The sequence below is a fragment of the Siphateles boraxobius genome, unplaced genomic scaffold, assembly GCF_051911475.1.
Source record: "Siphateles boraxobius isolate OS27281-9 unplaced genomic scaffold, OSU_SipBor_1 137, whole genome shotgun sequence".
Lineage (NCBI taxonomy): Eukaryota > Metazoa > Chordata > Actinopteri > Cypriniformes > Leuciscidae > Siphateles > Siphateles boraxobius.
This window is the reverse complement of record NW_027508741.1, coordinates 1,587,501-1,602,500: the sequence shown is the minus strand read 5'-3', so window position 1 is coordinate 1,602,500 and position 15,000 is coordinate 1,587,501. Positions and strand designations below refer to the sequence as shown.

At 39.9% G+C, this 15,000-nt stretch overlaps 1 protein-coding gene across 1 annotated transcript in view; it reads right to left on the bottom strand.

The window, feature by feature from the left end:
- csmd3a (CUB and Sushi multiple domains 3a) overlaps positions 1–15,000 on the bottom strand; it is a 307,148-nt gene that overhangs the window by 218,346 nt on the left and 73,802 nt on the right. The window contains exons 21-24 of the mRNA XM_077229908.1: positions 11,731–11,922; positions 10,221–10,359; positions 7,129–7,316; positions 3,174–3,368 (exon numbers count right to left, since the gene is read on the bottom strand). Of these exons, the coding sequence (XP_077086023.1) occupies positions 3,174–3,368; positions 7,129–7,316; positions 10,221–10,359; positions 11,731–11,922 (714 nt within the window). The remainder of the gene's footprint in view (positions 1–3,173; positions 3,369–7,128; positions 7,317–10,220; positions 10,360–11,730; positions 11,923–15,000) is intronic.

The window sequence follows — 15,000 nt, the reverse complement described above, 5'->3', positions numbered from 1 at the left end:
ACACTCACTCACTCACACACACACTCTCGCTCGCTCACTCACTCACTCACTCACTCACACACTCTCGCTCACTCACTCAATCAATCACTCACTCACTCTCGCTCGCTAGCTCACTCACTCAACAATCAATCACTCACTCACTCACTCACACACTCACTCACACACACACACACACACACTCTCACTCATTTACTCACACACACACACACACCAATCAATTTTCAATGTGTAAAGTCAAATCCCATCCTGAATGTTTCTCATGTAATACCCTGTAAGCACATCACACAACACAAGTATTCTATTACCTAAGAAAGATCAAATAAACCCAATCGATACGCTTTTACCTTGAAATTTGTTACCTCAATTTTGCTCCACCCAATTATTTCTCACTCATAAATATTTCAGATTGTGTGGCTTAAGCATCAAAAGCAGAGAAAAGCCTTCTTATGCTTGTGGGCTTATTGATCTGCATGTAAACCCATAAAACAGACTCTTATAATGCAGTGATTTTTGATAGTTATCAGCATTTTGTTGACATACTCACTGTCAGTTCATGCACATCTCACGCTGATTTTGCCTTGTAATCAACCAACGTATAAGGTCACATAATTCCTTAATGATCTTCTTTTATTAGCGAAAGGTCGTCCAGCACACCTCGATTTCTGACAGCTAATTCAACACACGCCTGTCTTACACAGACCGAAAGCAGTTTTCTAGTGTTGCAGGGTTATTGATTTGCATGCAAACTCTAAAAGCTCACTCACTCACTCACACACTCACTCACACACACACTCACTCACACACACTCACTCACGCACAAACTCACTCACACACCACTCACTCACACACACACTCACACACCCTCACGCACTCACTCACTCACTCTCACACACACTCACTCACTCACTAAATCACTCACTCACTCACACTCACTCACTCACCCAATCACTCAATCACACACTCACTCACTCACACACACTCACTCACTCACTCACTATCTCACTCACACACACACTCACTCACTCACTATCTCACTCACACACACACTCACTCACTCACTCACTCACTCACTAAATCACTCACTCACACACTCACTCAATCACCCAATCACTCAATCACGCACTCACTCACTCACTCACTCACTCACACACTCACACACTCACTAAATCACTCACTCACACACTCACTCACCCAATCACTCAATCACGCACTCACTCACTCATTCACTCACTCACACACACTCACTCACTCACTCACTCAATAAATCACTCACTCACTCACACTCACTCAATCACTCAATCACGCACTCACTCACTCACACACACACACACTCACTCACTCACTAAATCACTCACTCACTCACACTCACTCAATCACCCAATCACTAAATCACGCACTCACTCACTAAATCACTCACACACTCACTCACTCACTAACTCACTCACTCACTCACACTCACTCAATCACCCAATCACTAAATCACGCACTCACTCAAACAATCACGCACTCACTCACTCACTCACTCACACACACACTCACTCACTCACTCACTAAATCACTCACTCACACTCACTCAATCACCCAATCACTCAATCACGCACTCACTCACTCACTCACACACACACTCACTCACTCACTCACTAAATCACTCACTCACTCACACTCACTCAATCACCCAATCACGCACTCACTCACACACTCACGCACTCACTCACTCACCCAATCACTCACTCTCACTTACTCACCCAATCACCCACACACACACTCACTCACTCACCCAATCACTCACTCACACACACACACTCACTCACTCACCCAATCACTTACTCACTCACACACACACACACACTCACACACACTCACGCACTCACTCACTCACCCAATCACTCACTCAATCACTCACTCACTCACTCACTCACTCACACACACTATCTCACTCACACACACACTCACTCACTCACTCACTCACTCACTAAATCACTCACTCACACACTCACTCAATCACCCAATCACTCAATCACGCACTCACTCACTCACTCACTCACACACTCACACACTCACTAAATCACTCACTCACACACTCAATCACGCACTCACTCACTCACTCACACACACACTCACTCACTCACTCACTCACTAAATCACTCACTCACTCACACTCACTCAATCACGCACTCACTCACTCACTCACTCACTCACTCACTCACACACACACTCACTCACTCACTAAATCACTCACTCACTCACACTCACTCAATCACCCAATCACTAAATCACGCACTCACTCACACACTCACTCACTCACTAAATCACTCACTCACTCACACTCACTCAATCACCCAATCACTAAATCACGCACTCACTCAAACACTCACGCACTCACTCACTCACTCACACACACACTCACTCACTCACTCACTCACTAAATCACTCACTCACACTCACTCAATCACCCAATCACTCAATCACGCACTCACTCACTCACTCACTCACTCACTCACTCACACACACACTCACTCACTCACTCACTAAATCACTCACTCACTCACACACACACTCACTCACTCACTCACTCACTAAATCACTCACTCACTCTCACTCAATCACCCAATCACTCAATCACGCACTCACTCACACACTCACGCACTCACTCACTCACCCAATCACTCACTCACCCAATCACCCACACACACACTCACTCACTCATCCAATCACTCACTCACACACACACACTCACTCACTCACCCAATCACTTACTCACTCACACACACACACACTCACACACACTCACGCACTCACTCACTCACCCAATCACTCACTCAATCACTCACTCTCACGCACTCACCCAATCACCCAATCACCCAATCACTCACTCAATCACTCACTCTCACTTACTCACCCAATCACCCAATTACCCACACACTCACTCACTCACTCACCCAATCACTCACTCACACACACACACACACACACACACACTCACTCACTCACCCAATCACTCAATCACTCACTCACTCACACACTCACTCACTCACTCACATACACACACACACACATACTCACCCTATCACTCAATCTCTCACACACACACTCACACACTCAATCACTCACTCACTCAATCACTCACTCACACACACTCACACACACGAACACAGATGTGAGTGTGAACGCACCTCGACAGCTGGGCAGAGCTCGGTTCCACTCGGGTCTGTTGGTGCCGCCCATCACACAGGTGAGACTGGAGTAACCCGTGAGCTGGTATCCCGGATCACAGTGGAAGGTCACAGTGGAGCCCAGCTTATAGTCTCCACCCAACCGAGTGCCGTTCATCACACTGCCTGGGTCAAAGCAGGCCTCACGCAGTTTAGCTAACGGGAGAGAACACAGATATGGCGTATGATGATAAAGCTGTTGAAAATCAAATGATCTGAAGGGATGAAATGCCAAGCGGAAACCTTTGAAACTTTCCAGATCGCAGTCAAGCATCTTGAAATAGTATATCATGACAATCTTAAAGTCACCATGAAATCTATTTTTTTTATTTTTATGGAAAAATTGCAGTTTTTATTATAAATGAATTATTTATTAAATGCATTTAAATTCATGTTTCTGGTAATCTTGAATCAGAATAACTTAAAAATGATCTCTGATGATGTGGGCGGATCTCACTCACATGAGATCAGCCAACAGCAAACCACAACCATTCAATCAATTCCCCACAGACACAATCAAGCCCCGCCCACATTTGTTTGTGTTCCAGAAGCGTTTCACTCGGATATACGGCACAATAGGGATGAATAGACTGGCGCAGCTTTGCTTTCATGTTGACTTTTAACTCTTTCCCCACCAGCTTTTTCTAAGTTCCCAGCCAGTGCCAGAATTTTTGATTATATTCACAATGTTTTCATGGCTTTCAGAATACTTCGTTGTATGACGGTCAATATCTCAGAAGAAAGAACAGAGCCTTTGCTTTTAAACAAACAAGTTAACACTTGAATGTAGGGAAAATTAATAAAAACAACATTTCGATCAAAAACTGAGAAAATCTTGTTTTTTGCCAAAGACTTCATCTAGATTTCTTTCACTAACATTGGGCTGTTTTGATTTATATGCTGTTTACTGTTTGATGATCACGTGCGTAATCATCAAACTTCTATCCACTCCTTTATACTACGCCCTAAAATGATGTACACTTTTTGTGAAGAAAAAGTAGATACTTTAAAGTGTGTAGCAGAAGAGTAGACAAGCTTTGAGACGCACTATCACGTGATACAATTGCTTCATTTAGGGTTGCTCTCGGTCACAGTAAACTGACCTGTCAATCATCTTTTCACAGTTAAAATCCTCCACATTCAATTTAATTTAATTTCCAACCGTATCAGAGAGAAATGCAGAATTGATCTGCAGTCGCGGGTCTTTCATCTTTCATTTTCATAATGATGCATTTAGAAGTTAATGGCCAAACGGATCTTCATAAAAGTCCACATTATTGCTGATGAAATATCTCATGGATAACATTAAATAAATATATTTTTTTATTAGGTTAAACTTTGTCATTAGTCATTCAAACCCCTTTTCTGAACCTCTCACCGTCTGCCGCGCACATCCACCATGTTTTGTAGTTTTTTTTACATTTTTTACTCGTGTTTGTAGTTCCTCTTCCAAAACTCAATGGATCATGGGTAATATTAGCTGTTATAGAGAGCACGGATCCACTCTTTGAAAATCCACCAGAAATAGTAGATGCTTTGGGACACGCTTATTTTAATCTCACATATTATTTAGGATGGATAGTATGAACATTGAGACGGTTTATGCAGATCTTCTTCTTCGCATGTTTTTGGATCCAGAGATGTTGTACTGTTTCAGAAGATCCGTAACAGCCTTGAGCTGTATGTCAAAATCAAGTTCACGTTTGTTCATGTTAATGTTTTTTAAAATTAAGATTAACACCCCTTCGGGTTGTGTTGTTATTGCTGCTGATGGAATGCACTGTTTAACAACTAGATCACTAGAAACTCGATTAAATGCACTGTGTGCTTGTGACCGATGATTGGATTTATTAAAGCAGTTATCTAATTCGAACACGGCGTGTTGTATGCAGTAGTCCAACCGTAGATCATGTAGGTTTAATCTTCATTTGTGTTGTGAGTTTGTCTTCTACTGATTGTTGACTCCATCTGTAAAGACCACGGCAGATCGCATTGTTGTCTGTTAGTTAGTTGGAGAGTGATCACCACGCATTGTTTTTCTTTTATTTAGTCAGCGTAGTTTTAGGCGGCGTATTCGTTGAAGATTCAGGCTTTATTTCTGCATTTTTGGTAGTTTTAGAGGTTTGGGTTAAACAGTTATGGGAGTTATGTTTTGATTGTTTCATTAATTTGGCAACAATCTTATTTTTATGATTATACGTTTTTCTTTTACATTTATAATGTGTTCTGTAACGTCTTTATACCTCTTCAATTCAATTACTCTCCCTATGGAGGATTCCTATACCACTCTACAGATAAAGCCTTGTGGAATTTTTGGTTTGCGTACCTAACCGAAGAGATAAAATAAAATTCTGCAAGACAAGTAGTTTATTTAGGGATGGTTTGTAAGGAATTACAAACCTGCGCACATATATTCAAACGCACATAACTATAGAATCAATTCTTAATGCGCATGTGAAAGCCATCAGCGTCTATCACAGGTTCACGTTTAAAGTCTGTTAAGAGAGAACGGTGTCGTCTTAGCGGCCCCTGATTTAATAACAAATGACCATTTTGACGGAAGTGAATCAATCAAAACTAACTTTAGCTGGAAAAAACATTTTTCAAGAACCACTATAAAACCAAACCAATCTCTGTTACCTTAGATTATATGTTTATCTCTGTAAAAAGCTGCTTTGAAACAATCTACATTTTTAAAAGCGCTACATAAATGAGGATGACTTGACTTAAAACCGTTTTCAACGTTAATTCTGGTCTTCCTGGTTGTTTCTTTCGCTCGCCCACTTGGCAACAGTATCTCACGTAAATGTTGCGTAATCATCCCGTTTACATCTTTAAGCACGTTACAGCATCACTTAAGGGCACAAATCCAGTTCTTTCGGGTCTTTAAAAGCACACTATGTGTGTATATGAATAGTTTTTCAACCTTCATAATATATTTCCAAGACATGAGAGATGGTACATCGACTTACAATAGGTAGAGTGACACATCTGCCATAGCCTGACGGTGTCTGTATTACTTTTAGTGGCACCATGTAACTTCTGGGTTTGGGTAGTAACCCGAGCACTAAAAGAACTACAAATTTCGACTGCTTTACGGCTTACCTCACTTCCCCCACCACCCCCCACTTCCTCAAATTCTGACGTGAGAGCCCAACTAGCGTTTGTTTGCAGTCTGTATGTTGTGTTCATGGCCGAAGCAGCAACTCAAACGAAGAAGGCAAAGGTTTTGTCGGAGGAGACTAGAAAGAGAAAAAGGGAGAGTGACAAAATAAAAGGCCGGACGAGGATCAATATTGGTCCGGCGTTTGCTCGCGGGCGTGAGCTAAAGGTAGAGGAGGGGTGCAGACACGAGTAAACATCGGACCTGCGTTTTCAGAATGGTGAAAAAAACCGAAGCGCGCGCGGTCGGAAGAGTCTAGAAAAAGGTAACGAGAATCTGACAGCACGAGGAACCGGACAAGAGTCCCACTCGCTCAGGCTTTCACTGTTAAAGTTGATTCCTGCGATTATCATGAGAACAGTTGTCAATATCTCACATAATTATCAGGACATAAATAAGCCTACACGTTGTAAATAGTGTAAATGAGCGCAATTTGCAATCTAGTATGATAAATTGCAATAATCATGTCTAACAACATCATAACGGACATTGTTACGAAATAATGCGACGTACATGTAACTTTATTGATGTCATCTGGGATTTAGGCTCAGGTAAGCCTAACGCGGTAGGCTACTTTATTATTATAAAGTGCAGAGGCCGTGAGTGGAGAGACGCTCTGCGTGAGTGGTGTTTACGACAGTAACGTTAAATACAAGTACTCTACAACGACTCTAGGGGGCGCTGTTTGACAAACACAGAAATCCTGCATAGTGTGCCTTTAACTAGCAGGCCGAAACCAAAGCGCAGACTTACCCTTGTACTCGAGGTGGAAGCCGGTGTAGCTCACGGACCCGTCGCTGCGGAAGGCGATGTGCATGATGTTCGAGCTGCTTTCCACCTTCTCCGGCAACTTGCTGTCTTGAAATGTGCCGATCAGATGACTGTTGCTGTGAGGCCCGTCGTAGAGGTACAAGAAGTCATAGTTGGGCTCAATGCTAAAACTGAGAGAAGAAGCGTACAGATTAGAATCGAATCACAATTTAGAGGACGATCTATTAATTTTTCTAGCCAATTTACCCAAACACTAGAGAAAATTCTGTCAAGATGTCATTGCAAATAATTGGGGGCCGATAAAAAAAAACTACAGAAAAGAGAGTTTAGAAGATTATATGAGAAGGAATATAAGTTAAATCAAGCACTTAAAGGTGACATATTATGCCTCTTTTCACAAGATATAATATAAATCTATGGTGTCTCCAGAATGTGACTGAAATTTCAGCTCAAAATCCGCCCAGATCATTTATTACAGCTTGTCAAATTTGCCCTTTTTTGGGTGTGAGAAAAAATGCTCAGTTTTTGTGTGTGTCCCTTTAAATGCAAATGAGCTTTTGCTCCGCCTCCGTTCAGAAGAGGGCGGAGTCTTTACACAAGCTTCAGAAACTCCAGCAATAACAAAACAGGCCGATCTCACTCATCCAGAATCCCAGAATAACCAGTAGCGAGTGCAGCCTTACGGAGAGACTCAGGAAGAGTTTCTGAATGTTAGTGGAGACATTTATGTAGTTGTTGTGGAGTTACATTGATCATCTCATCATCATGTTGAACTTCTACACAAGTGTCCACAGTTCCTGAGGTGTTTATAAGACAGCGGTGACATGTTCTGGTCAATAGTGTTCAGTGCTCGTCTGTGCTCAACGACAGAACAGTTTCAGGCTTTGCTGGATCTTCTGTCGGTGCGTTAGAACTGCTCACTGTTGGCGCTCGAGAAACCAAATGTGTGAACACTGGTGTGTGTAAACGTGCAGATTACGGGCCGTTAATATTATAATAAGATCCTCTTCATACGTCAGAAGGAGAGAAATCTGATCGGCTTATTTTATAACATGCTTGCAGAGAAAGACTCACCAGAACAGAGTTACTGGGTTTCACTTTTCACGTTTTCTTATTTTTATGATATATCCCCTTTAATGCACAATTTTTAGCTTTATCAATGTCACTACATGACGAATGAATCACAGCTGTGTGAAAGGTAGTTTTTTCCCTTTGTGCACCACAGAAGAAATAGCAGCATACCAGTTTAAAATGACACGAGAATGACAGTACTTTCATTTTTTGCATGAACTAGCCCTTTAAATCTTGCTGCGGAAATGCAAAATCCGTACAGCGTGTGTAAAACAGGAAAGAGAAAACAAGCTGTTAAAAACATGGACATTCATCAAGTGCTTGTTGACAACATCACAAGCTTTCACAGAGCGAGCCTGTGATCTTCCTAAAAGACCTCGTGGGTCATCAGAGGCAGAACATGTTTTCAAGAGCCTTTTCTGTATGTTTCAGGTGGGGGAAATATTATGATGTGGGTGGAAAATGCTCATAAATGGCACAGCGATGCTTTGGGAAAATGTAGTCAGAAACGCTGCACTTCAGATTAAGTACCGCAACGAGAGCCGACGGTCGTATTCGTGTCATTATGAAGATTTGTTTACCGTCCCAAAACTGCACCAACAATACGCCATTCATTTGAGACGGTTTTGTTAATACTGTAATAATGTCACCGTGACTCATCCCATCTATCTTGAGAAATCTTTTCCCAATTACCATGCTGATAAAAACACAATTACATGTCATATGTTAATTTGAAATTAATTGGGTCTTTGGTGCACAGATCACAGTCTGATATCAATACCATATTCCAATTTACAGTCTGAAGATGGAAGCAGTTATAGGTCAGTGATGTGACACTGATTTTATATGTTTGGGATATAATAATTTATTCAAAGATGCATTTAAAATGCAAATCTCACTGACAATGACTTGAATACATCTCATCAATGATTAACCTGTTCAAAAATTCAGTGTGGTGTATCCATCTTCAGATTGCAATGAATACATAAAAAGTATTATTAAAAGGATGAGATTCTTGTGTTGGTGGGGGTTCGGGGGACTTATATAAATATGATAAAACTTGTTGAGTTGTGAAATCAATATATATAGTAATGTTTAGAGTACTGGTCAAAAGTTTGGAAACATTACTATTTGTAATGTTTTTGAAAGAAGTCTGTTCTGCTCATCAAGGCTGCATTCATTTGATCAAAAATACTGAAAAACAATAATATTGTGATATATTTTTGCAATTTAAAATAATGGTTTTCTGTTTTAATATACTTTAAAATATAATTTATTAATGTTATTAAAGAATTGTCAGCATCATTACTCCAGGCTTCAGTGTCACATGATCCTTCAGTCTAATATAACGATTTATTATCATTGTTGGAAACCGTTTTGCTGCTTAATATTTTTTTTGGATATAATATTGTGTCACCTTTTAAGTTAACACATTCATTGCTGAATAAAAGGATTAATTTCTTAAAAATAAAATAAAAAAAAAGACTGACCCAAAACTTTTGAACGATAGTGTATATTGTTGCAAAAGATTAATATTTTTTTAAATTTTTATTCATCAAATAATCCTGAAAAAAGGTTCTAAAAGGTATCACAGGTTGTAAAAAAAAATGTCACACATTGATAATAAATCATCATATTATAATGAAGGATCATGTGACACTGAAGACTGGAGTAATGATGCTGACAATTCAGCTTTGATCACAGGAATAAATTACAGTTTAAAGTATATTCAAACTAATTGTACTAATATTTCACAATATTACTGTTTTTCCTGTATTTTTGATCAAATAAATGTAGGCTTGATGAGCATTAGAGACTTCTTTAAAAACGTTAAAAATAGTAATGTTTCTAAACGTTTGACCGGTACTACAACAAAACACTTGATGTTTGCAACACTGAGAGTAATGTAGAATAAACTGTAGAGTACTTACATTTCTTCTGTTTTTTTACATCAATAGTGTATCTTGGTTTTCATAATGTCATGTAATTAGTTAAGATCTTACCTGATAAAAGCCAAGGAGATGACGTAATCAGGGTGAACCGTGATGAACCAATCACAGTCTTTGCTGTGTGGGTACGGGTGGGGGAAATTAGGAGACAGAATAAACCCAGACGAGCCTGTAATGTTTCCACCACAAGGAGCTGGAAAACACAGATTATTAATAGCGTTAATAAAGTTTTCTTTTTTCCCCCCTCCCTATAGCATGCGAGTAATTTTACCTCAATAAAAATCTCACTACGTTGGCTGATATATCATTCAATGGCAGTCATTAAAAAAAAAGGGTAACAGTTTATTTTACAGTGTCCTTGTTGCATATGTCACATGTACTGACCATAGTAATGACAGTTAATTATGCATAATTACATGCGACTAACCCTCAACCAAATCCTAACCCTACCCTAACCCTATAGTAAGTACATGTAGTTGATAATATTACTCAGGACTTAAATATATAATTACACTGTGACAATGACACCTAAAAATAAAGTGTAACCAAAAAAATGCAAATCACATCATTAATATTCATGAGTTAAGCTGATAAGTGCCCAACTGTTCTTAAGCTCCAGGTCTGGCTTTAAACCGGATTGACCTTTAAAATGCCTAAATGTGACTCAAACTTAAGAAAATAGGTCCACAAAATAAATGTAGTATCCTAGAAGCATTTATCAAGCTTTCCAATAACCCAGAAGAGTAAGCGCTGACTGGGCATACAATCAGAAATTTCCATCAAAGAAACATTTTTGGTTAGACTGTAGTTACTTAATATTACTCAGTGCTTAAATGTATAATTACACTGTAACAATGACACCTTAAAATAAAGGGTAACACTTTATTTTAAGGTGTTGTTTTTACACTGCATGTAATTATGCATAATTTATGTAACATAAATGTAACATGTGTAACAATGACACTGTAAAAAAAGTGTTACCAAATAAAGTGTAACCAAAAAAAAATGAAAATCACATCATTAATATTCATGAGCAAAGCTGATAAGGGCCCTCCCCCAACTGTTCTTAAGCTCCAGGGGCCGGTTGCATAAACATAGATATTAAGTTAAAACCGTGTCTTAAGTTTTAGTATGACCCACTAGCTGTTAGTCAGGGGCAGTCAGTCTTACTTTTCAATATCATATTAGGCTAATCTACATTTTTATGCAAACTGATTAAAAAATTTGAATAATACATAAAACATGTCTAACTTGAAAGACTAGTCTTAGTGGTTTATGCATGGCTTTAAACCGGATTGACCTTTAAAATGTCTAAATGTTACTCAAAATTAAGAAAATAGGTTCCCTCTATCCACAAAATAAATGTAGTATCCCAGAAGCATTTATCACTGGAAGTCGAGAAGCCTTCACGGGTGATTCCAATAACCCAGAAGAGTAAGCGCTGACTGAGCACGCGATCAGAAATTTCCCTTAAAGAGATTTATCATGACAAAGAGTCATTTCTTCTAGTTATTTCCGAGCTGACAGGTGTGAAATGAGGGGCTGGTGTTTGAGTACACCTCACCGATGCAGGTTGGAGGACTGGGTTGCCAGAAGAACCTGTTGTCCACCTGAATGCAGGTGATCCTGGGTTCTCCTTGCAGGTCGTATCCCGGATCACACGCGAAGGTCACGGTGTCTCCCGGCTCTTTCCCGTCTCCGCTGCGACTCCCGTTCATCGGCGTTCCCGGATCCCGGCAGGCCGTCGCCACCGAACCTGCAAAAACGGGAACTGTGACCAGCTGTGCTAACTTTCACTTACTGGGAAATCTCAGCAGGAGGGAGAGTTCCCGCTCGGAAAAGAGGTTGCATGACCTCGGAAACGAGTACAATGTCTCACTGGGGGCTCCGGCTAAGCAGAACACTAGCTAATGCCGGCGTGGAAGAGAAAAACGTCTGAGCTACAGCAGAACTGAACAATCACTCGCTAATGGATGCGATTTTTATGCATTTAGGGCTTTTTCTTTATTCAAACAGAGGAATCATTATTCTGGGCAAGCAGCCTCTTTAGGAAATTACATTCAGAAGTTTGGGAACAGAAAAGTGACAGTAAAGACATGTATGATGTCTATTTCAAATAAACTTTTTTTGAGATTTTCTATTCATCAAAGAATCCTAAAAAATGAAATCTGTCACGGTTTCCATGCAAATATGAAGCAGCTCAACTGTTTTCAACACTGATAATAATCACAAATGTTTCTTGAGCATCAAATCATCATATTTTACTGACTTCTGAAGGATCATGTGACACTGAAGACTGGAGTAATGATGCTGAAAATTCAGCTTTGATCACAGGAATAAATTACACTTTACTATATATTCACATAGAAAACAGCTGTTTTAGATTGTAATTATTTGTTACAATTTTTACTGTATTTTTAATCAAGTAAGTGCAGCCTTGCCGACCCAAAACTTTTTGAACAACTTCTGAAATATTTATTTATATGCACCAATGTAACCTCATAATAATAAACAGCAACATCTATATTCATACAATATAAAATATTTAAAAGTTTAAGTTCTGAAGTGATTCATTGAAACTGTGTAGTGTGTAACTGTGTAGTGTGTAACTGTGTAGTGTGAAACTGTGTACTGTGAAACTGTGTAGTGTGTAACTGTGTAGTGTGTAACTGTGTAGTGTGTGTAGAGTGAAACTGTGTAGTGTGTAACTGTGTAGTGTGTGTAGTGTGAAACTGTGTAGTGTGAAACTGTGTAGTGTGAAACTGTGTAGTGTGTAACTGTGTAGTGTGTAACTGTGTAGTGTGAAACTGTGTAGTGTGAAACTGTGTAGTGTGAAACTGTGTAGTGTGAAACTGTGTAGTGTGTAACTGTGTAGTGTGTGTAGAGTGAAACTGTGTAGTGTGTAACTGTGTAGTGTGTGTAGTGTGAAACTGTGTAGTGTGAAACTGTGTAGTGTGTAACTGTGTAGTGTGTGTAGAGTGAAACTGTGTAGTGTGAAACTGTGTAGTGTGTAACTGTGTAGTGTGTAACTGTGTAGTGTGTAACTGTGTAGTGTGTAACTGTGTAGTGTGTAACTGTGTAGTGTGAAACTGTGTAGTGTGTAACTGTGTAGTGTGTAACTGTGTAGTGTGTGTAGAGTGAAACTGTGTAGTGTGTAACTGTGTAGTGTGTGTAGTGTGAAACTGTGTAGTGTGAAACTGTGTAGTGTGAAACTGTGTAGTGTGTAACTGTGTAGTGTGTAACTGTGTAGTGTGAAACTGTGTAGTGTGAAACTGTGTAGTGTGAAACTGTGTAGTGTGAAACTGTGTAGTGTGAAACTGTGTAGTGTGTAACTGTGTAGTGTGTGTAGAGTGAAACTGTGTAGTGTGTAACTGTGTAGTGTGTGTAGTGTGAAACTGTGTAGTGTGAAACTGTGTAGTGTGTAACTGTGTAGTGTGTGTAGAGTGAAACTGTGTAGTGTGAAACTGTGAAGTGTGTAACTGTGTAGTGTGAAACTGTGTAGGGTGTAACTGTGTAGTGTGTGTAGTGTGAAACTGTGTAGTGTGAAACTGTGTAGTGTGAAACTGTGTAGTGTGTGTAGAGTGAAACTGTGTAGTGTGAAACTGTGTAGTGTGTAACTGTGTAGTGTGAAACTGTGTAGTGTGAAACTGTGTAGTGTGAAACTGTGTAGTGTGAAACTGTGTAGGGTGTAACTGTGTAGGGTGTAACTGTGTAGGGTGTAACTGTGTAGGGTGTAACTGTGTAGTGTGAAACTGTGTAGTGTGAAACTGTGTAGTGTGAAACTGTGTAGGGTGTAACTGTGTAGGGTGTAACTGTGTAGTGTGTGTAGTGTGTAACTGTGTAGTGTGAAACTGTGTAGTGTGAAACTGTGTAGGGTGTAACTGTGTAGGGTGTAACTGTGTAGTGTGTGTAGTGTGTAACTGTGTAGTGTGAAACTGTGTAGTGTGAAACTGTGTAGTGTGTAACTGTGTAGTGTGAAACTGTGTAGTGTGAAACTGTGTAGTGTGAAACTGTGTAGTGTGTGTAGTGTGTAACTGTGTAGTGTGTAACTGTGTAGTGTGAAACTGTGTAGTGTGTAACTGTGTAGTGTGAAACTGTGTAGTGTGAAACTGTGTAGTGTGAAACTGTGTAGGGTGTAACTGTGTAGGGTGTAAATGTGTAGTGTGTGTAGTGTGAAACAGTGTAGTGTGAAACTGTGTAGTGAGAAACTGTGTAGTGTGTAACTGTGTAGTGTGAAACTGTGTAGTGTGAAACTGTGTAGTGTGAAACTGTGTAGGGTGTAACTGTGTAGGGTGTAACTGTGTAGTGTGTGTAGTGTGAAACTGTGTAGTGTGAAACTGTGTAGTGTGAAACTGTGTAGTGTGTAACTGTGTAGTGTGAAACTGTGTAGGGTGTAACTGTGTAGGGTGTAACTGTGTAGGGTGTGTAGTGTGAAACTGTGTAGTGTGAAACTGTGTACTGTGAAACTGTGTAGTGTGTAACTGTGTAGTGTGTGTAGAGTGAAACTGTGTAGTGTGTAACTGTGTAGTGTGTGTAGTGTGAAACTGTGTAGTGTGAAACTGTGTAGTGTGAAACTGTGTAGTGTGTGTAGTGTGAAACTGTGTAGTGTGAAACTGTGTAGTGTGAAACTGTGTAGTGTGTGTAGTGTGAAACTGTGTAGTGTGAAACTGTGTAGTGTGTGTAGAGTGAAACTGTGTAGTGTGAAACTGTGTAGTGTGTAACTGTGTAGTGTGAAACTGTGTAGTGTGAAACCGTGTAGTGTGTAACTGTGTAGTGTGAAACTGTGTAGTGTGAAACTGTGTAGTGTGAAACTGTGTAGTGTGAAACTGTGTAG